The sequence below is a fragment of the Coregonus clupeaformis genome, unplaced genomic scaffold (assembly GCF_020615455.1).
Source record: "Coregonus clupeaformis isolate EN_2021a unplaced genomic scaffold, ASM2061545v1 scaf0917, whole genome shotgun sequence".
Taxonomy (NCBI): Eukaryota; Metazoa; Chordata; class Actinopteri; order Salmoniformes; family Salmonidae; genus Coregonus; species Coregonus clupeaformis.
This window is the reverse complement of record NW_025534371.1, coordinates 130,001-152,232: the sequence shown is the minus strand read 5'-3', so window position 1 is coordinate 152,232 and position 22,232 is coordinate 130,001. Positions and strand designations below refer to the sequence as shown.

At 40.0% G+C, this 22,232-nt stretch overlaps 1 protein-coding gene and 1 long non-coding RNA gene across 2 annotated transcripts; both read left to right on the top strand.

The window, feature by feature from the left end:
* The first annotated feature begins 4,403 nt into the window (after positions 1-4,403).
* On the top strand, positions 4,404-8,469 carry LOC121560348 (polymeric immunoglobulin receptor-like). The gene is made up of 9 exons (XM_045217099.1): positions 4,404-4,479; positions 4,672-4,977; positions 5,468-5,800; positions 5,969-6,080; positions 6,535-6,629; positions 6,836-6,876; positions 7,946-8,029; positions 8,275-8,334; positions 8,443-8,469. The coding sequence occupies exons 1-9, from the start codon at positions 4,404-4,406 to the stop codon at positions 8,467-8,469; spliced, it is 1,134 nt and encodes a 377-aa protein (XP_045073034.1).
* Positions 8,470-20,949: 12,480 nt separating this feature from the next.
* LOC121558418 lies at positions 20,950-22,001 on the top strand. Its single transcript, XR_006659199.1, has 3 exons — positions 20,950-21,156; positions 21,462-21,501; positions 21,938-22,001. It is a non-coding gene; the product is annotated as an uncharacterized LOC121558418 (long non-coding RNA).
* The last annotated feature ends 231 nt before the right edge of the window (positions 22,002-22,232 follow it).

The window sequence follows — 22,232 nt, the reverse complement described above, 5'->3', positions numbered from 1 at the left end:
AGCAGACGCTCTTATCCAGAGCGACTTACAGTTAGTGATTGCATACATTTTCTTACTTGCCCCCCGTGGGAAATGAACCCACAACCCTGGCGTTGCAAGCGCCATGCTCTACCAACTGAGCTACAGGGGACTATGTGAAATCAATTAGTAATAATGAATATTCATTATGTATGGTTATCATGTATTATACATGTCATTTAGATGTTTATACTATACAAACACACATTGTATTTATGTAGTTCTCAAAATACATATATAGTAGACAAACCAGTCAAAAATCAATAGGTGTCACACCCTGGCTCTGGGGACTCTATATGTTGAGCCAGGGTGTGTAGATTCTATGTGGTTTTGTCCTATGTTCACAGTCTAGTATTGTATTTCTATGTTGGCCAGAGTGGTTCCCAATCAGTGGCAACGAGTGTCAGCTGTTGCTGGTTGTCTCTGATTGGGAGCCATATTTAGACAGGCTGTGTTCCCACAGGTGTTGTGGGATCTTGTTCCTTTTGGTTTGTGCCGTGTGGTTGTGTTTAGACCTAGGACATCACGGTTTCGTTTGTTGTTTTGTTTATCGTGTGATACTTAATAAAGTAAAATATGTTCGCTCATCACGCTGCGCCTTGGTCCTCCTCCTTCGACGATCGTGACAATAGGTTTACCAACGGTTAAGTGACTAACCATTAAGCGCCGTTGGATTGCATGATGGTCAAATGTATTTAAACAAATGTGAAGAGAATCATATGAAAAGTATTGTGATTATTACATTGTTAAAGGCAATTACTTTATATGAAAGGTATTTCTAGATGAAACACTGATCATGTTTGGTGAAAAGGTTTGTGTGATTTTGTGTTTTGTACTTAGTCAATTGAAAATGTGCTTAAAGATTTGAAAAAACAGCCTTGTTGATGATCTGTTTTGAGTTTTGTACTAAGAGTTGTGAAATGTTACCACATACATGTGAAAATAGTATGAAAGCGATCAAAAAAATGTCATGAATATTTTTAAAGACATTTTATTCTTCTCAAGATAATTTGTGATTTTGAGAGCGACATTCTGATGTATCTGAAGTAGTTTGCTGTATTGGAGCCAACAACAGAATGAATAGCTCAGTATTTAACATGACATTATGGAATGAGTTTAGCTTAAACTTGCAGCATTCTGAGCTAACTTTCACACTTATGCTTGGAGGACATCTGTGGTTGTGAGCTGTACATTTCCTGTATAGAAAAGGGAGAGAGACAGAGAGCGTTCTTGTTGAACGTAAAATAATATCAGACTGGGTTGTGGTCCGGATGACCCTGAACCATGAACCTGGTTTAAAATGAGAGTCTGTGGAGGTCTTGGTCTAGTACCCATCACTACATCGCTGTAGCACATGACCCCTCAAATCTATCAATGTCTAGCACATAGAGTACATTTATCATATCGTTTCTTATATACCGAAATATAGATTTTTGACAATGGAAATATTGTGCATGTCACCCAATTATCAAATCTTTGTATCATTAGTGGCCTATGTTCCAGTAGAGGGTAACAGGATCTTTGTCCCAAAACCCTTAGAGAAAGCTGAAATATATTTGAGTGAGTATGATTTTGGGGTTAAACTAGTCCATATGATGCAATAGTTGCTATCTGCCACTGAGGGGGCCATGTACACACAAACAGAAGCAGGAAGAGATTTACAGACAGTGAAGTCTATTAACATTAGGAAGTAGAGTCATTCTGGCTGGTACCTTGGTACTTGACAAACATTTGTGCTCAGGTACCATATAATATACCAGGCAGCAGTGGCGGCTCCTGAAAAAATTCTCAGGAGGGGCAATTTTTCTGATGATTTAGGTGACCTACACACATTTAAAAAAAGATATGTCCAGCAACAACATGAAGACAGGGGCAGCATATAAGTCAATACCAGAAGCATTTATTGACTGATCTCAAAAGTGTTGGCTTACCAGGGTTGGTGGAGCCCTCAGTTTCATCTTTGCCTCGCAAAGCTAACTCAAACACTCCGCAAAACTTCACACACTGGATTAGCCGGCTGAGGATGTGGCGGTTCTTGCTAATGTCGTAGTAAATATATTTGTTATAGTGAATATGGAATATGATATGTTGAGTAAAATGTTGTGCTAAGATCTATTTAGGTCAGGAGCTGGTTATAAGTTATGTTCCTATCCAATAACAATGGACAAAAGGGTCCTATCTTGTCAGCCTTGTCAGCAGGTGGCCAAGGACAACACCCACGCCATAGGCCTCTCAGTTCTTCCAACTCACGAGTTCTTGCTCTGAGGACACACACACACACAAACACACACACACACACACATCATCACTGTTAAACACACACACACACACACATCATCACTGTTAAACACACACACACACACACACACACACACACACACAAAAATCCCCTCTCTTAGGCTGAACATTTGAAGACAGAGAACCCGACTCAGAGCCAATGCAACAGTGACAGTAGCCTGGAGGGGACCTCGCCCAACTCATCAGGACCAATCAGAAGATCAGAACTACTAGATTGAACCTACTTCATTTATTGCATAAAATGTCTGCACACAATGTTTCGGGGCTCTCTTCAGATAATAATAATAATAATAATAATAATAAATGCCATTTAGCAGACGCTTTTATCCAAAGCGACTTACAGTCATGCGTGCATACATTTTTGTGTATGGGTGGTCCCGGGGATCGAACCCACTACCTTGGCGTTACAAGCACCATGCTCTACCAGCTGAGCTACAGAAAGTGGATACTCATGGATGCGCATTGCAATTGTAAAATGTCAACACAATTGGAGACACCACGTCATTTTTGGAGACATGTTATTGACAGTAAACTATTGTAGATGCGACTGCTAACTAAATAAAACATTTTAGCTGGCTAGCTAATCATCTTAGCTAAATGTGGGGCAAACAATTCAGTTATTTACCGTTAATTTGAGGGATTGGGGTGAAAGAAATCGAGTTACATAGTGATACTTTACGATATACTGTATTGACAATATCGCAATATTTTAGCGCTAGTTGGCTGTACCTGCACCAAAACACCATTATTGTTCCTTCATAGCTTGTTCTCAATCTTTTCACATTGGGAGCCAATTTGTTTTCAGCACTTTTATTTCCATGACTGATCAAAACTCGTTCTCATGGCTTTCTGATCCCTCTGCAACAGACATATGGTGCGCAATAAAATCACAGTATCGAATCGCAATACGTATAGAATCATGAGACTCGCAATGCTGATGCATATATCTTATCGTGAGGTTCCTGGCAATTCCCAGCCCAAGTTCATTTGCCACAACAAATCTCTTCGCTAGCAAACGCAATGTGTCTCCAGCAATGTTTACTTTTTTGACGTTCTATGGCATCTCCACTTTCCAAGCATATATGACCACATGTAATATTTTGGTAAGTGATGCAAATAGTGAACTATGTAGGGCCAGGATGTAAAATATATGTAGCTGCAGCAATTTCTCTTATCTGATATGGTAAGTAATGGGGCTTGATTTATAGCTCCCTAAGAGTTTGACGAACGGGTCCGTGAACGCGATTGCAGATATCTTTACCTCTGAATAAACTGCCTTATATTATACAATTATCCACCTTGTCCAAAAGTCTCTACTTTTTTCTCCGTTCTCCATTAAACTTGTTTTATCAACAATAGTAAGGTTCAATGACACAGAAAGCAGTTCAATGTCGGGGGTACAGTCGCTCTCTTACCAGGATCGCGGTCCGCTCTGACCAGGGTGAAGGTGGCCGGCTCCACCTCTCTGCCAGCAGCGTTTTCATTATTTAGTCCGTTCCGTAGCGGGTATGTACACGATCAACAAGATCAGTCCAAAACCGAAGATCAGTCCAAAGCAGAATGTTTGCAGAATGTTTGTAAACTAAGTCTACAAATTAAAAACATAAAATAACGCCACACTGCAGGTCGCAACATAGACGCTGATAGCCGCCATTGTCTTAGTTACGTTCAACGTTACGTCACGTATGACGAAAGCGCGTAAGTGCATGCACACAGACACCCATAGAGAATGTATTGAAAGCTTTGAAATGTGAAAAAAATAGATTTTACATGACAGGCTATGAGAGACTTCTGGGCGATTTTCAACCTGACTGAAATCGCCCAAAAACGGGCGGGGACATTTGAAGCACGACTTTAGCCTGATTTGACATTTAGTGGCTGGCAGATCAGACGTGAACACTGATAACTGCTGTTGCCGTGATATAATTTTTTATAAATTTATAAAAAAAAATTATAATTTTTTTATTTTTTTTTATTTTTTATAATTGATTAGAAAAAAAATCCCTTCCTTTTCCCGTTTGGCAGTGCGTCGCCCATATCGCCCTATTGAACAAGCCGTCCCTGCCAGGCAGACTGAAACCATAAACATGGCTCTTCATCTCTCCCTCCTCCTCCTCCTCCTCTTCCTCATCCTCACCCTCATCCTCTTTGTACTCTCAGCAGGTAAGGGTACTATTTCAATGAATTAAGGGCGAAGTCCCCTGGGTCTATTCACTTAAAACACTGTATAATCAATCTCAATCATGAACGAGCTGTGTGTTGGAGCAATGTGATTTATTTTGTATTTTTCCTTTGTACAGATTCTGTTAAATGTTAATTCTAATTTAAATGTGTTTTGTGTTGATGTGTCCACAGTGAGGTATGTGTTTGTGCAGACAGGAGGCTCCATCACCATCCCATGTCACTATGATCTGAATCACATCAACCATGTGAAATACTGGTGTAAAGGATTAGGTTGGGAAGTGTGTTCTTCTGTGGTACGCACTGACCATCCTAAGATCAGTGGTAAGGCCTCAATCTCTGATGACATCAACAAGAGAATCTTCACTATGACCATGACTAACCTGACGTCATGGGACTCTGAGCATTACAGGTGTATTGTGGAGATCAATGGAGGAACAGATATCAGGATACAATGGTTCTACCTATCTGTCACTCCAGGTAAGATCCCTTCACTGTTTGTATCTAGTAAAGTAGAATGAATAGTGCTCAGCAATGTCCTATGGATTGTCCTGTAAACCTGCAATGTCAAATACAAAATAATGACCCAATTATAAATATCCTTTTACAACAAATGAAATGATAAATGTGTAACCAGTCTGAAATTCATAGACAGAGCTATACTGTATACGTAGGTGCAAGAACTGACCGTGTTTTGAAGCTGGACAGCGTTTGTTTACAATTACATTGTTTACAAACAACTGAGTAAAACAAGAATATAGTTGGGGTCATGATGGGGTAACAGTTGAACTAAACTCGTGAGGCAACTTAAATTCTTCAAGAATCAATGGCTATATATAATTATTATGAATTCAAAAGACTAACAATGGATGTACCAATCACAGACTGCAGCTTTAAGGAATTTGTAAGGAGCCTGTTGTAAAAACACTTTTTTCTTCTCTGAATTCTTGTTTTTTACCTCTGTGTTCAGGTACTCCAGAACTCTATGTGGACCAACAGGAAGTGACTGGAGTAGAAGGAGGGAGTGTCAATGTCCGTTGTTACTCTAGTTACTCTGGAGATATGAAGTGGTGCATGATGGGTGGTGGTTGTGTGTCGTATTCTGGGACTTTACATGGAATATCAGTGACATTAAAGCGGACTAGTGATGCCAACAACAGAAAAGTCTTAACAGTGACTATGAGTGGACTGAAGATGGAGAACACTGACTGGTATTGGTGTGAAGTGGGAGAACTAGAGATGCCTGTTCACATCACTGTCAGTCAACAAACTGCAACACAGAGAACCATTAAGATGACCTCAAGTTAGTAGATGAATTACATACATTATTATCAAATATGATTCACTCTGTTTAATCCAGTGGCATCATCTGGAATTAATTGTAATATTAACTATGAATGTGATGTTGCTATACAACCTGACTATCTGGTATACCAGTAATCATTGATGGCATTGTTGTTTTACATCACAGCAACCCAAGCTCCAACCAATCAACAACCCTCTGCCTCTCCAACTGCTGAGCCTGTTCAGACTGACAACACAAGTCAAGGAGCTGAGGGGAACATGGAGGACGTCCACCAGAGGTTATTATCACTCATTCAGCTGTATTATCCCACAAATTATGGCAATTGTTTGATAATATGAACACAAAGAAACATTACAATTCCATCATACACTACAACAGTTAAAGCTAACCAAACACCCTCCCTAAATGCCTATAGAGACTGTTAGCACTTCCTCTTGGGTAGAACATTTCTTTGGAGAAGTAGCAGCAATTTTTGTGTTATTCTCACTCATTTGCAAGGACAAGTTGCACACATTAAAAAAAACACGTTATTTGTAAAGTAATAATCTCAATAATAATAATATCATCTCTTCAGTTGCATGGTCTTCTTACACACATGTGAATAGCTAAATACTTGTTCAGTTTATCACAACAGTGTAAACAACAAGTTATAACTTTTTCACAAATGATCAATTTATAATGATCTATTTTAATTGTATTTTTGATTCAAGTTCTTCTATGTAATCCATCAGGTCCATAGATGTGAAAGTCCTACTGATTCCTTGGGGCATGTTGGTGGTGGTGACAGCTGGTATCCTAGTCACATGGAAGATGTGGACAAAGCATAGTAAGTAGTCATTTTATGTGAATATAAAAAAGGAGAATAGTTTAGAAAAATATGTATTGACATTGCGACCAACAGTATATTGCTGCCTGTGATTTATCTTGAATGATAGAAAGTATTTGGAGGAGTTGTCTATAAGAAATCCATTCAGAGGTATTATTGTACAATAACAAACTCAGAAGTAATTGACATCTCCCTCTTTATTCCAGAGGACAATAAGGCCAAGGACCAGACAACTAACAACTCAGTGGTAGGATACACTTATTTTATTATATTCTATTATTTTCAACCATCTGCTTTTCTGTTCTTGATTTGGGATCATCTACCATTTGAGTCGAGCGTTACCTCTTCAGTTGATTATGGATGACTTTACAAAAAAGGTCCCATATTCTAACTGAAACCAATGCTGTTTAAAAGACAGAGAACAGGAAATTGTCAGTTCACTAAATATATCTCTGACTGCATCCTATCATGGAAACAAACTGTGGTTTAGTTGGTAAATAGACAAGTCCTGTATCTCTTTGCTATTTATTTCTTTGCAGTCTGCTGACCCTGAGCAGGACATTATATACAGCACAGTGAGCCACACCAGAGAAACAGCACAGCAGGTACAAACTGAATAAACCTGGTTTAGGTCTGTGGAGATCTTGGACTAGTACCAATCACTCCCTCTCTGCATGGAGCTAAGGTTATCTCTCTCTTTCTCTCTCCTCTATCTATGTAGTGTGAGCTTGGGTTCTCACTCACTCTCTCTCTCTCTCTCTCTCTCTCTCTCTCTCTCTCTCTCTCTCTCTCTCTCTCTCTCTCTCTCTCTCTCTCTCTCTCTATCTCTCTCTCTCTCTCTCTCTTTCTCTCTCCCTCTCTCCTCCATCTCTTCAGTGTGAGCTGGGGTTCTCTCTCTCTCTCTCTCTCTCTCTCTCTCTCTCTCTCTCTCTCTCTCTCTCTCTCTCTCTCTCTCTCTCTCTACTCAATTCCTGCAGTGTAGAGCTGAGTATCTGAAGTTCCTATACTCTGTCTTCCTATGCATGTAGCCATATGTTTACCTTCTGTGCTGTCCATTTCTCAGAGCCCAAACCCAGACAGCCACCATGACGTGATGTACAGCACTGTGATGCCTGATCAGTTCAGGACAGAACAGAAGGTCAACATATGGCTACATGCATCTTGGGTCTTAGACAACATTATGGCTGTTTGCATCTGTTTTAGAAAACAATTGTATTTACACTATCATTTTCTGTCTTGGAACAAGCAATAGATAAATGTACACTATAACAATACAACAATACGTTTTTGTTATCTGGGTCTCTCTCTATCAGCAGGCCCCATTTCCTGAAGAAGATGATGATGTCACATACAGCACTGTCATCCCCCAGCACAAGGCCCAACTAAAAGTACAGGCCAAGGTAAAGCTGCTCTGCTGATTAGCCACAGCTAGTATTATGTTATCAGAAACAACAGTAGGTGATTGTTTCCTCAGTGTTAATATAGTCATGGTTATGTCACCATTATACCTATAGGCATAATATATCACCTTTATGTCACATATCACAATTACAACTGTCTTTCACAGAGAACTGTGTTTTAAACTGTACTCTCCATTATAACAGAACTATCCCTGTTCACCTCTCTACCTGTTCCTCCTCTGTAGGCAGCAGAACCAGATGATAATGTGGTCTACAGCTCACTAGCTCTACAGGTGACCACACAGGTCAGTGTTGGTGTCTCCTCTGTCTGTTTTACCAGATACCGTTATCATTGTCTATCCGTAAGATGACAGTGTGTGTGATTGTGACTGAATGTTTCTCTTCCTCTCCAGCAGAGGGCAACAGCAGAACAGCAGTGACTGATTGAGTGATCTTGGTTGAGTCCTTATCCTGGAAGGACAGCCCACTCTCCGCTCCTGTGTCACAACATCTATTTCAATTTAAGGGCTTTATTGTTAATGGAAACATATGTTAACATTGCCAAAGCAAGTGAAATACATAAAAAACAAAAGTGAAATAAACAATAAAAAATGAACAGTAAACATTACACTCACAAAAGTTCCAAAATAATAAAGATACTTATAATGTGATATTGAGTCTATATACAGTGGGAAAAAAAGTATTTAGTCAGCCACCAATTGTGCATGTTCTCCCACTTAAAAAGATGAGAGGCCTGTAATTTTCATCATAGGTACACGTCAACTATGACAGACAAAATGAGGAAAAAAAATCCAGAAAATCACATTGTAGGATTTTTTATGAATTTATTTGCAAATTATGGTGAAAAATAAGTATTTGGTCAATAACAAAAGTTTCTCAATACTTTGTTATATACCCTTTGTTGGCAATGACACAGGTCAAATGTTTTCTGTAAGTCTTCACAAGGTTTTCACACAATGTTGCTGGTATTTTGGCCCATTCCTCCATGCAGATCTCCTCTAGAGCAATGATGTTTTGGGGCAACTCCCTCCAAAGATTTTCTATGGGGTTGAGATCTAGAGACTGGCTAGGCCACTCCAGGACCTTGAAATGCTTCTTACGAAGCCACTCCTTCGTTGCCCGGGCGGTGTGTTTGGGATCATTGTCATGCTGAAAGACCCAGCCACGTTTCATCTTCAATGCCCTTGCTGATGGAAGGAGGTTTTCACTCAAAATCTCACGATACATGGCCCCATTCATTCTTTCCTTTACACGGATCAGTCGTCCTGGTCCCTTTGCAGAAAAACAGCCCCAAAGCATGATGTTTCCACTCCCATGCTTCACAGTAGGTATGGTGTTCTTTGGATGCAAGCAGCATTCTTTGTCCTCCAAACACGACGAGTTGAGTTTTTACCAAAAAGTTATATTTTGGTTTCATCTGACCATATGACATTCTCCCAATCCTCTTCTGGATCATCCAAATGCACTCTAGCAAACTTCAGACGGGCCTGGACATGTACTGGCTTAAGCAGGGGGACACGTCTGGCACTGCAGGATTTGAGTCCCTGGCGGCGTAGTGTGTTACTGATGGTAGGCTTTGTTACTTTGGTCCCAGCTCTCTGCAGGTCATTCACTAGGTCCCCCCGTGTGGTTCAGGGATATTTGCTCACCGTTCTTGTGATCATTTTGACCCCACGGGGTGAGATCTAGCGTGGAGCCCCAGATCGAGGGAGATTATCAGTGGTCTTGTATGTCTTCCATTTCCTAATAATTGCTCCCACAGTTGATTTCTTCAAACCAAGCTGCTTACCTATTGCAGATTCAGTCTTCCCAGCCTGGTGCAGGTCTACAATTTGGTTTCTGGTGTCCTTTGACAGCTCTTTGGTCTTGGCCATAGTGGAGTTTGGAGTGTGACTGTTTGAGGTTGTGGACAGGTGTCTTTTATACTGATAACAAGTTCAAACAGGTGCCATTAATACAGGTAATGAGTGGAGGACAGAGAAGCCTCTTAAAGAAGAAGTTACAGGTCTGTGAGAGCCAGAAATCTTGCTTGTTTGTAGGTGACCAAATACTTATTTTCCACCATAATTTGCAAATAAATTCATTAAAAATCCCACAATGTGATTTTCTGGAAAACATTTTCTCAATTTGTCTGTCATAGTTGACGTGTACCTATGATGAAAATTACAGGCCTCTCTCATCTTTTTAAGTGGGAGAACTTGCACAATTGGTGGCTGACTAAATACTTTTTTCCCCCACTGTACAGTGTTGTAATGATGTGCAAATAGTTGAAGTACAAAAGGGAAAATAAATAAACATAAATATGGCTTGTATTTACAATGGTGTTTGTTCTTCACTGGTTGCCCTTTTCTTGTGGCAACAGGTCACAAATCTTGCTGCTGTGATTGCACACTGTCGTATTTCACCCAATAGATATGGGAGTTCATCAAAATTGGATTTGTTTCCGAATTCTTTGTGGATCTGTGTAATCTGAGGGAAATATGTGTCTCTAACATGGTCATACATTTGGCAGGAGGTAAGGAAAGCTTTGACTATGTACAGACTCATTGATCATAGCCTTGCTACTGAGAATGGCCGCCGAAGGCAGACCTGGCTCTCAAGGGTAGACAGGCTATGTGCACACTGCCCACAAAATGATGTGGAAACTGAGCTGCACTTCCTAACTTTTGGGTCAGTCACAGTGGTCAGGTATTCTGCCGCTGTGTACTCTGTTCAGGGCCAAATAGCATTCCAGTTTGCTCCGTTTTTTTTGTAAATTATTTCCAATGTGTCAAGTAATCATCTTTTCGTTTTCTCATGATTTGGGTGGGTCTAATTGTGTTGTTTTTCTGGGGCTCTGTGAGGTGTGTTTGTATTTGTGAACAGAGCCCCAGGACCAGCTTGCTTAGGGGACTCTTCTCCAGGTTCGTCTCTCTGTAGGTCAGGGGTGTCAAACGTCCGGACCGCGGGCCGGATCAGGCCCGCAAGCAGGTTTAATCCGGCCCGCGAGATGATAAAAAAAATCAATAAAAAAAAATCAATAATTATAATAATAATAATAATTGTAAAGTAAAAAAATGCGCTGCAATTTTTCAATTAAATAAACTGCTCTTCCAATTGCGTCCACTGGATGGCGCAATAGCAATTGTGTTAAGCAAGCAAACTGTTTATACCGGGGCAGAGCAAGTAGGTCAAGCACGTGCAGCCAATGAGCTACTTTGTTTTGCCCGCAATATTTATTATGGCTTCTACTTTTAACATGATGTGCTTTGGCACCCTCATTGCCCCAATATGTCTCTGTCAAAAAAGAGAAAAGTGGACGCAGAGTGCAGAGTGTTCCAAGAAAAATGGTCATCCTATTTATTCACGGAATTGAATGGGAAAGCTGTATGTTTGGTGTGTTCAGAGCATGTTGCAGTGCTGAAATAATATAACCTTCGTCGCCACTATGTGAGTCTTCATGCCAACAAATATGACAACTTTCAAGGACAGCGGAGATGAGAGAAGGTGAATGAACTGTTGTCGGGTCTGAAGAAACAGCAGTCTGTGTTTACTCACAGCCGAGACATCAGTGACGCTGCAGTGAAAGCTAGCTACCTCATTGCTAATGAAATCGCAGTGGCTTCAAAACCATTTAGTGAGGGTGAATTTGTAAAAACAAGCATGATGAAGGCAGCGGAGATTGTGTGCCCTGAAAAGCGGCAGGCTTTTGCAAATATCAGCCTGATAAGAAACACAGTTGCAGACAGGATTTCCGATCTTTCAGTGGATTTGGACAGCCAGTTGAAGCAAAAAGTAAAGTCATTTATTGCGTTTTCGGTTGCAATTGATGAAAGCACGGACATTACAGATGTTGCACATCTGGCCATTTTCATCCGCGGAGTTGATGACACATTGACCGTCACCGAGGAGTTCGTGGAGTTGGTGCCGATGACAGATACAACGACAGCAGCTGATATTTTTACCGCACTCGTCGGCGCGCTGGACAGGGTCGGAGTGGACTGGTCCCGCGCTGTCAGCCTGGCTACAGATGGTGCGCCCTCAATGATCGGGAAAAAAGCAGGTGTTGTGACAAAGTTCAGAGAGAAAGTGCAATCTGCAAATGGAGGACGTGATTTTTTGACTTTTCACTGTATTTTGCACCAGGAGGCTTTGTGTTGCAAGTCATTAAAGATGGATAACGTCATGAAGGTGGTCATCCAAACTGTTAATTTAATCCGATCCAGAAGCCTGAATCACCGTCAGTTTGACAGCCTTCTCAGAGAGAAAGACCACATCTATGGCCTGCCATACCACACTGAGGTAAGATGGTTAAGCCGAGGTGCTGTGCTGAGGCGTTTCTTTGATTTACGAGAAGAAATTGAACATTTCATGGAAGAAAAGGGCAAACCAGTGTTAGAATTTCATTCCGCATAATGGATGCAGGACCTTGCATTTATGGTGGATGTTACAGAGCACCTGAATAACTTGAACAAACAGCTGCAAGGGCGCAACAAAGTTGTCACGCAGTATTATGACAGCATACGTTCTTTCAAGTTGAAGCTGTCATTGTGGGAGACGCAACTTGCCGGTGGTGATGCAGCTCACTTCCCCTGTCTGAAAAATGTGTGCGCGACCCAACATGTGGCAGACATGAAGCGGTTCAAAGATAAAATAACGGGACTGTTACGGGAGTTTGAGCAACGCTTTCAGATTTATGTTTATATGTTTTTATGTTGATGTGCTATTGTTTTTAATTGATTTTATTTTATTTGTATATTTAACCCATTCTTGACTCTGTGTTTCTTGCACTTGTCACGCCCTGGCTCTGGGGACACTTGTATGTTGAGCCAGGGTGTGCATTTCATTTGTTTATCTAGTATGTGTATTTCTATGTTGGCCAGGGTGGCTCCCAATCAGAGACGGCTGTAGCTCGTTGTCTCTGATTGGGAGTCATACTTAGGTAGCCGTTAGGCATTCATTATTTGTGGTTTCTTGTTCCGTGTTGGTTTGTGTTGTAACCAGGGACGTCACGTTTTCGTTTTGTTGTTTTTGTTCGTGTGATCATCTATTAAATAAAATGTTCGCATTCAACGCTGCGCATTGGTCCTCTGTTCCCGACGATCGTGACAGCACTTGTTTGGGGAACAGGATTTCATTATTTTTATCTACATTTCTGCCTGAGAAATGACACCCTGATATAGTTCTGTGATCTGTGAAACAGTTCTGTTAATCACTGAGGCATTGTGTGTTTGTGTGTTCTTTGTCCTCAGAACTTTCAAATAACTTGAGGTGTTTTATGATTAATAGTGATGTTGTGCTTTTGGACACTGTCCTCAGGCTCCAGCTTTATGTTTATATGTTTTTATGTTGATGTGCTGTTGTTTTTAATTGATTTTATTTTATTTGTATATTTAACCTATTCTTGACTCTGTGGTTCTTGCACTTGTTTGGGGAACAGGATTTCATTATTTTATTGTGTGTTTGTGTGTTCTTTTTCTTTAGAATTTTCAAATAAACTTGACGTTTTTTATGATTAATAGTGATGTTGTGCTTGTACTATTTTGGACACACTGTCCTCAGGCTCCAGCTTTATGTTGTATGTTGATCGTATTAAAACAAAAAAACAATCTGAAGTTGTTGTTTTTAAGTTATATATACCATGATTTTTCCGGTCCGGCCCACTTGGGAATAGATTTTCCTCCATGTGGCCCCTGAGCTAAAATGAGTTTGACACCCCTGCTGTAGGTGATTGCTTTGTTATGGAAGGTTTGGGAATCGCTTCCTTTTAGGTGGCTGTAGAATTTAACGGCTGTTTTCTGGATTTTGATCATTAGCGTGGTATCGGCCTAATTCTATTCTGCATGGATTATTTGGTGTTTTACGTTTTACACAGATGATAATTTCGCATAATTCTTCATGCAGGGTCTCAATTTGGTGTCTGTCCCCTTTTGTGAATTCTTGGTTGGTGAGCGGACCCCAGACCTCACAGCCATGAAGGGCAATGGGTTCTATAACTGATTCAAGTATTTTTAGCCAGATCCTAATTGGTATGTCGAATTTCATGTTCCTTTTGATGGCATAGAAGGTCCTTCTTGCCTTGTCTCTCAGATCGTTCACAGCTTTGTGGAAGTTACCTGTGGCGCTGATGTTTAGGCAGAGGTAGGTATAGTTTTTTGTTTCATCTAGGGCAACGGTGTCTAGATGGAATTTGTATTCGTGGTCCTGGCAACTGGACCTTTTTTGGAACACCATTATCTTTGTCTTACTGAGATTTACTGTCAGGGCCCAGGTCTGAGAGAATCTGTGCAGAATATCTAGGTGCTGCTGTAGGCCCTCCTTGGTTGGGGACAGAAGCACCAGATCATCAGCAAACAGACATTTTACGTCAGATTCTAGTAGGGTGAGGCCAGGTGCATCTATCTGCCTCCAATATGCTTCTGTCATACCTCTTAACCCACCCCAGAAAGACCCCTCTATCCTTTTGTGTCCATAAACTACTGAAGACAGTCTGCTGTGTTAGTTTTCATTGTCACCACATACACTATCTGTTATAGTAGTTATGTGTCACCCACCTTTTACCCTTGTCACTTGTTTTTTACATGTTCATCTTATTTATCTCATGTATCTAGTCAAATGTCCAACACCTGTAACTAATCATGATCAAGAGTGTAAATTAAATGTACAAGCTGTGTAACAAAATAATTATGATGATGAAGCTCAATACAAAATGTGTTGAAATTAATATGTATTAGGTTAAAACTAGACCATAAAATACCATTGCTGATATCTGCCACTGACATGTACATTCAAACAGAAACAGGAAGAGAGTTAAAGACATGTAGAGTTATACTCTTTTTTTATTTCACATTTAATTCACATTAGTTGAACTCATCCAAATGTAAATCAAAACTAGATGTTGAACTGACGTCTGTGCCCAGTGGATAGTGCCACTGTCCATTGGTACTTCACTAACCCTGGTGGTATGAGGTGGTGCATGCTGGGTGGTAGTGGTTCCTGTGTGAGGAGCAATTCTGGAGCTTTAGATGGAAGATCAGTGACTTTAATCAGACCACTGATGCTGCCAAAATGTTTAAATCATGACTGTATGTCTAGCAAATTACTGTGTGTGTTTATTTAATGAAAATAGCTTCAAATATATTTTTTATAATTTCTTTCCCTAAACCTTCTTTTTCCATTGAAATGCTTGGTCTGGTCGATTGGGTGTGTTGATACAAATGTAAATATATTTACATTTACAGACCTGATTTGCGGAAACGATCGTCTAGACTCCCCCTTCAAAGTAGGAGGATACATATGCAAATAAAATATGACTGGTCATTGGTCAGAATAATCAGATCAGATTGAGATGCGATGCTGTGGGACAAAAACTCCATCCCACTTGAACAGATTTTGTTTTCAAACAGCTCTTACACCAAAAGGGCATTATCATAATTTTCACAATTTCAGAGTATTATTTCAACTTCATAGTGTGCAACTATCGTAAAAAAACTGTAATATCATGTTTTTCACTGCACTGCCCTTTTAGCAGTGACTATGAGTGGACTGAAGATAGAGAACACTGACTGGTATTGGTGTAGAGTGGTAGAACTAGAGATTCCTGTTCAAATCACTGTCAGTCAACAAAGTATAACACAAGTCTGGTTGGGTCCTGATAAACTATTTAATATGCATAGTTACTTCACATATAATTCAATAATTTTCTTACATTAGCATCACCCTGATAATATGTATTTAGTCCATGATTTACTTCCTCACATAGATGATAGTATGTGAAAAACATAGTCTGCATGTCTATCTGATTGCAATTTGCAGAGCCTCAAAACAATGTTATTCTTATGTAGTTTACAAAAGTTTAATCAGGAGGTCCCGGGTCTTGGATTCTACTAAGCTATTAAGCTAACATATTACATTGTTTTAACATCATCATAGGATCATACCAAGGGTAATTTAGCTATTTGATTTAGAATTGTTAAGTATATAATAATAGAATAACTAAATTATTTGATAAAACATTGAATTTGGCCTTACTGCTATTATCTCATAGAAACACATTGTGGATAAAACACACACACACACACACACACACACACACACACACACACACACACACACACACATTTGTTTTTTTGTAAATTGTTTCATTCAGGAATCCTGGTGTTACAATCACCAAAGTGTTTTGACAGTACTTTTGTTTCATAGTTGTAATTTGGTCATCTGGTTTACTGTAGCAAATCCTCTCCTTGTTGAATCAGACCCTTGGAGTACTTTACCTTCTCCAGCTTCAATGGAATATATAAATGCTTTGTTACAGTTTTTTAAAATCGCTTTGGCACTTTTTTCACAAGTATGTGGTACATTTTCACAACTTCAAACTGGTCACACTTGTAATGCAGCCAGTCTTTCTTTCAAAACCTGTCATTGTGCATTCATTTGGATTGTAAACGTGTAATGAGAACATTGTTTAATCACCAAAACTCAACAAAATTAATATAATCGTTTCAATTCGCCCTTAGAAGTGCTGAAAGTAATATGCTACAGTACTGTAAATTACAGTAGATCACACTGTTTTCTCATTAGGCAATACACTTACATTACCCAACAGAATTGACAGAAAATCTATAATTTCCATAATATCTATCCAATGTGTAATCAAAGGTGTGATCAATGAAGACATCTAAGGAAGACATTGGTCTGAATTGATGTCGTGGCATGCCTCATCCATGGCCAGAAGGAGGGTGGCACACTCATGGGGATGGTGATCGTACACCTTCCACCTCCATGCTGAAAGAAAAACCTCAATAGGGTTGAGGAAAGGAGAGTATGGGAGCAGGTATAGGGTCATGAATTGGGAATGGGCCCGAAACAATGCCTGAACCACATCTGCATGTTGGAACCTGACATTGTCCCACACAATGACATAGGTGACCCCTTCACCTTGACAGGCCTGCTCAATTTCATTGAGAAACACAATGAGGTGTGCAGTTTTATAGGATCCAAGTAATGGCCTACGTCCTACACCACCATCTTCAGAGGAAGCTGCACACATGGAGATGTTTCCCCCACGTTGTCCAGGAACTTGGACGGTCGCCCGTTGGCCGATGAGATTCCACCCACGGCGCTGAGTTTTGGCCAGGTTGAAGGTCACTTCATGAACAAAGATATAATTGTGATGGTTAACAGAATCATCGCCATCATCCTCTAAAAATATATTTGGGTTAGTTATTTTTACAGTATATGATACTGTGAAGTAGCTGTGCAGCACATAGTAACAGTAATACAGTATATAGTGCTGTACCTGAACATACTCGGCCCACAGTTCTTTCACCCTGTCGTTGTTTCTCTCTAAAGGCACCAGGTCAATGTGTTTCATAGATACCTGCTGCCTCTTCATAAGGTGGCCGATTGTTGGTAGGCTGATGGATGCCACATTGGCAAAGATGTCACCGTTCTCCTCAATGGCCTGCTTTATTTCAGACAGCCATATGTCATTCCTGGCCCTCACCATTTCCAACACTGCTGGTTGGTCAGCACACAGCCACGGCACCACCATGGGGTCTTCTGTCATTTCTGATGGTAGAACAGAGTATACTGTCAATAGATCACACTGTAAGAATATTGTAACATGTTTTGTGAATTTACATGCATTACAATATATCATATAATGTAAATGTACTGTTAAAGCATAGTGCATATCCTACATACTTACCGGTTTTTATGGGTGAAATGTTGTCATGATTGAACTGACAGTTGATCTTTTCAGATTTGGGTGAACTAATCAGGCAGCCTCTGCCATGGTAAGGCCTCTGTTTACCACATGGTCAACAACGATTGCCCATACATCATTAGACACAACAGTTCCCTGCCCTCTGCCTCCCTCTCTATCTGATGTCCACCTCTTTGACGTCTTTGACCTCTTTGATGGGTCTAATGCCAACTTCTTTGACCAATTTGATGGGGCCCATGCCCACCTCTTTGACCAATTTGATGGGGCCCATGCCCACCTATTTGACCAATTTGATGGGGCCCATGCCAAACTCTTTGACCTCTTTGATCGGTCTAATGCCCACCTCTCTGATGGCCCCTTGTCCACCAGCTCTTTGATTTCTTCCTCTCCCTTGCTGTCTATCCTGCTCCTTGTTAAAGAACTTGCAAGTGTTCACACACCCCCTTTTATATGGTGACCAATAGTGGTTGACGCTATGTGAAATCAATTAGTACTAATGAATATTCATTATGTATGGTTATCATGTATCATACATGTCATTTAGATGTTTATACTATACAAACACACATTGTATTTATGTAGTTCTCTAAATACATATATAGTAGACAAACCAGTTTAAAATCTATAGGTCTACCAAACTGTTAAGTCATTAATCATTAAGCGCCGTTGAATTAGGTGATGGTCAAATGTTTTTAAAGAAATGAGAAGAGAATCATATGAAATGTATTGTGAGCATTGCATTGTGAAAGGCAATTACTTTATATGAAAGGTGTTTTTAGATGAAACACTGGTAAGTTACTATGTGATATTGTGTGTTGTACTTAGTCAATTGAAAATGTGCTTAAAGTTTTTTATTTTATTGAGTTTTGTACTAAGAGTTGTGAAATATTACCACATATGTATGAAAATTGTACCAAAGCAACAAAAAAAAGTGAGTTTGAGTGTGAGTTTGAGTGTGAAGTAGTTGCTGTGTTGGAGCCAACAGTAGAACACAAAGCTCAGTATTTAACATGACGTCATGGAATGAGTTTAGCTGAAACTTGTAGCATTCTGGTAATGCAGCTTCCTGAACAAACTTTAACACTTTGGCTTGGAGGACATCTGTGGTTATGAGCTGTATATGACCAGGGTTCATTTCCTGTATAGAAAGGGGATAAAGGGGCCTCCCGATTGGCACAGCGGTAAAAGGCACTGCACCGCAGTGTTGAGGTGTCACTACTGCCTGGGGTTTTATCCCAGGCTGTGTCACAGCCAGCCATGAGCGGGAGTCCCATAGGGCGGTGCACAATTGACCCAGTGTCGTCTGGGTTAGGGCAGGGTTTGGCCCGGGGGCGTTCCTTGGCTCATCGCACTCTAGCGACTCCTTGTGGTGGGACTGGCGCCTGCAAGCTGACCTCAGTCGTCAGTTGAATGGTGTTTCCTCCGACATATTGGTGCGGCTGGCTTCCGGATTAAGCGAGCAGGTGTTAAGAAGCAGTGCGGCATGGCAGGTCTTTAAAAGAAGTGGGAGAGAGACAGAGAGCGTTCTTGTTGAACGTAAAACCACATCAGACTGGGTTATGGTCCGGAGGACCCTGAACCCTGACCTGGTTTAAAGTGAGAGTCTGTGGAGGTCTTGGTCTAGTCCCCATCACTACATCTCTGTAGCACATGACCCCTCAAATCTATCAATGTCTAGCACACAGAGTACATTTATCATATCGTTTCTTATATACTGAAAAATTGAATTTGCCAATGTGGTGTATGTCACCCAATTATCGAATATTTGTAATCATTAGCAGTCTATTTTTCAGTAGAGGGTAACAGGATAGTAGTGACTTTTGGTCCCAAAACCCTTAGAGAAAGCTGAAATATATTTTAGTGACTATGATTTTGGGGTTAAAGTAGTCTATATGATGCAATAGCTGCTATCTGCCACTGAGGGGGGCATGTACACACAAACAGAAGCAGGAAGAGAGTTACAGACAGTGAAGTCTACTAACATTAGGAAGTAGAGTCATTCTGGCTGGTACCTTCGTCCATGACACACATTTGTGCTCAGGTACCATATAATATGCCAGGCAGACTGAAACCTTCACATGGCTCTTCATCTCTCCCTCCTCCTCCTCCTCCTCCTCTTCCTCATCCTTGACAGAGTATCAGCAGGTATGTGTAACATGTTTCTATAAAGGGCTGAAGTCCAGTGGGTCAATTTACTGTAAACACGGTGTAATAAATCTCAATCATTAACAAGCTGTTTTATAGTGTATAAGCAATGGGATTTTTTCTGCAGTGCAAATTATGTTGAATTCCAACCTAAATGTGTTTTGTGTTGATGTGTCCACAGTGAGGTATGTGTCTGTGCAGACAGGAGGCTCCATCACCATCCCATGTCACTATGATCAGTATTACATAAATCATGTGAAATACTGGTGTAAAGGGTATGATTGGATTAGTTGCTCCACTCTAGTACGCAGTGACCATCCTAAGAGCAGTGGTAATGCCTCAATCTCTGATGACATCAACCAGAGAGTCTTCACTGTGACCATGACTGATCTGGAGCCAGAGGACTCTAAGACTTACAGGTGTGTTGTCGAGATCAATGGAAGACCAGATATCATGATACAACGGTTCTACCTATCTGTCACTCCAGGTAAGATCCCTGCAACTCTTACAATTTAGTAAAGTAGAATAGGTAGTTCTCAGTAATGATGAGACAATCAGATATAGCCTGCTTCCACAAACTAAATGACTGGTGTTCTCATTTCATTTCCTGGTAACTGGTTCCTTGTCTAGTAACTGGTATCACCATTATTGTTCAAGTTGACCTGAAGAATACTTTATGTTCTATATATGTAGATTGTGGTGTAAACTTTGTTTAAACTCCGCTGTCTGTATTCTGTCTCTCAATGTTGTCTATCACTAGCAGCACCATATCACCAAGTAACACTATTTGTAAACGTACTTGGCGAAAAAAGGTCATACTGATTCTATCAATTGATGATTTTAATGAGGATATTTTGGAAGTAAAAATACTTACTAGAAATAAAGTTCTGCTGCTGAGTTCTTTCTTTGGTGTCTGTACCTCTGTGTTCAGGTACTCCAGGACTCTATGTGGACCAACAGGAAGTGACTGGAGTTGAAGGAGGGAGTGTCACTGTCCATTGTTACTATAGTAACTCTGGAGATATAAAGTGGTGCAGGATGGGTGGTGATTGTGTGTCGTATTCTGGGACTTTACATGGAACAGTGACATTAAAGGATATCAGTCTGGCCAACAACAGAACAGTCTTAACAGTGACTATGAGTGGACTGAAGATGGAGAACACTGACTGGTATTGGTGTGAAGTGGGAGAACTAGAAATGCCTGTTCACATCAATGTCAGTCAACATACTGCAACACAAATCATCACTGCTATCAGTAAGTACATTCTGTTTGGGTCACAACAATAGTTTAATATCCATAGTTACTTCACATCAAAATGATGTAATTTTCTTACATTAATATCACCCTGAAAATATGTATTTATTCCATGATTTACTTCTTGAAATAGATGATATTCAGTGAAAATCTGCTACTGTTTTCATAATCCTTGACAGCAGATTCACTTTGTTTCATCGTCTGAAACAAATTGGAATATTGACTATGAATGTGATGTTGCTATACAACCTGACTATCTGGTATACCAGTAATTTCATTAATGGCATTGTTGTTTTACCTCACAGCAAACCAAGCTGAGGGGAACATGGAGGAAGTCCACCAGAGGTTATTATCACTCATTCAGCTGTATTATTCCACATATTATGGCAATTGTTTGATAATATGAACACAAAGAAACATTACAATTCCATCATACACTACAACAGTTAAAGATAACCAAACTCCCTTCCTAAATGCATATAGAGACTGTTAGCACTTCCTCTTGGTTGGAACATTTCTTTGGAGAAGTAGCAGCAATTTTTGTATTATTCTCACTCATTTGCAAGGACAAGTTGCACACTTAAAAAAAAAAAAATGTTATTTGTATAGTAATAATCTCAATAATAATAATGTAAACTTCCACACATGTGAATATCTAAATAATTGTTCCATTTATCACAACAGTGTAAACAACAAGTTATAACTTTTTCACAAATGATCAATTTATAATGATCTATTTTAATTGTATTTTTAATTCAAGTTCTTCTATGTAATCCATCAGGTCCATAGATGTGAAAGTCCTACTGATTCCTTGGGGCATGTTGGTGGTGGTGACAGCTGGTATCCTAGTCACAAGGAAGATGTGGACAAAGCATAGTAAGTAGTCATTTTATGTGAATATAAAAATGAGAATAGTTTAGAAAAATACAAAACGTATTGTCATTGTGAACAACATTATATTGCTTGCTTGTGATTTATCTTGAATGACAGAAAATATTTAGAGGAATTGTCTATAAGAAATCCATTCAGAGGTATTATTGTACTATAACAAACTCAGAAGTAATTGACATCTCCCT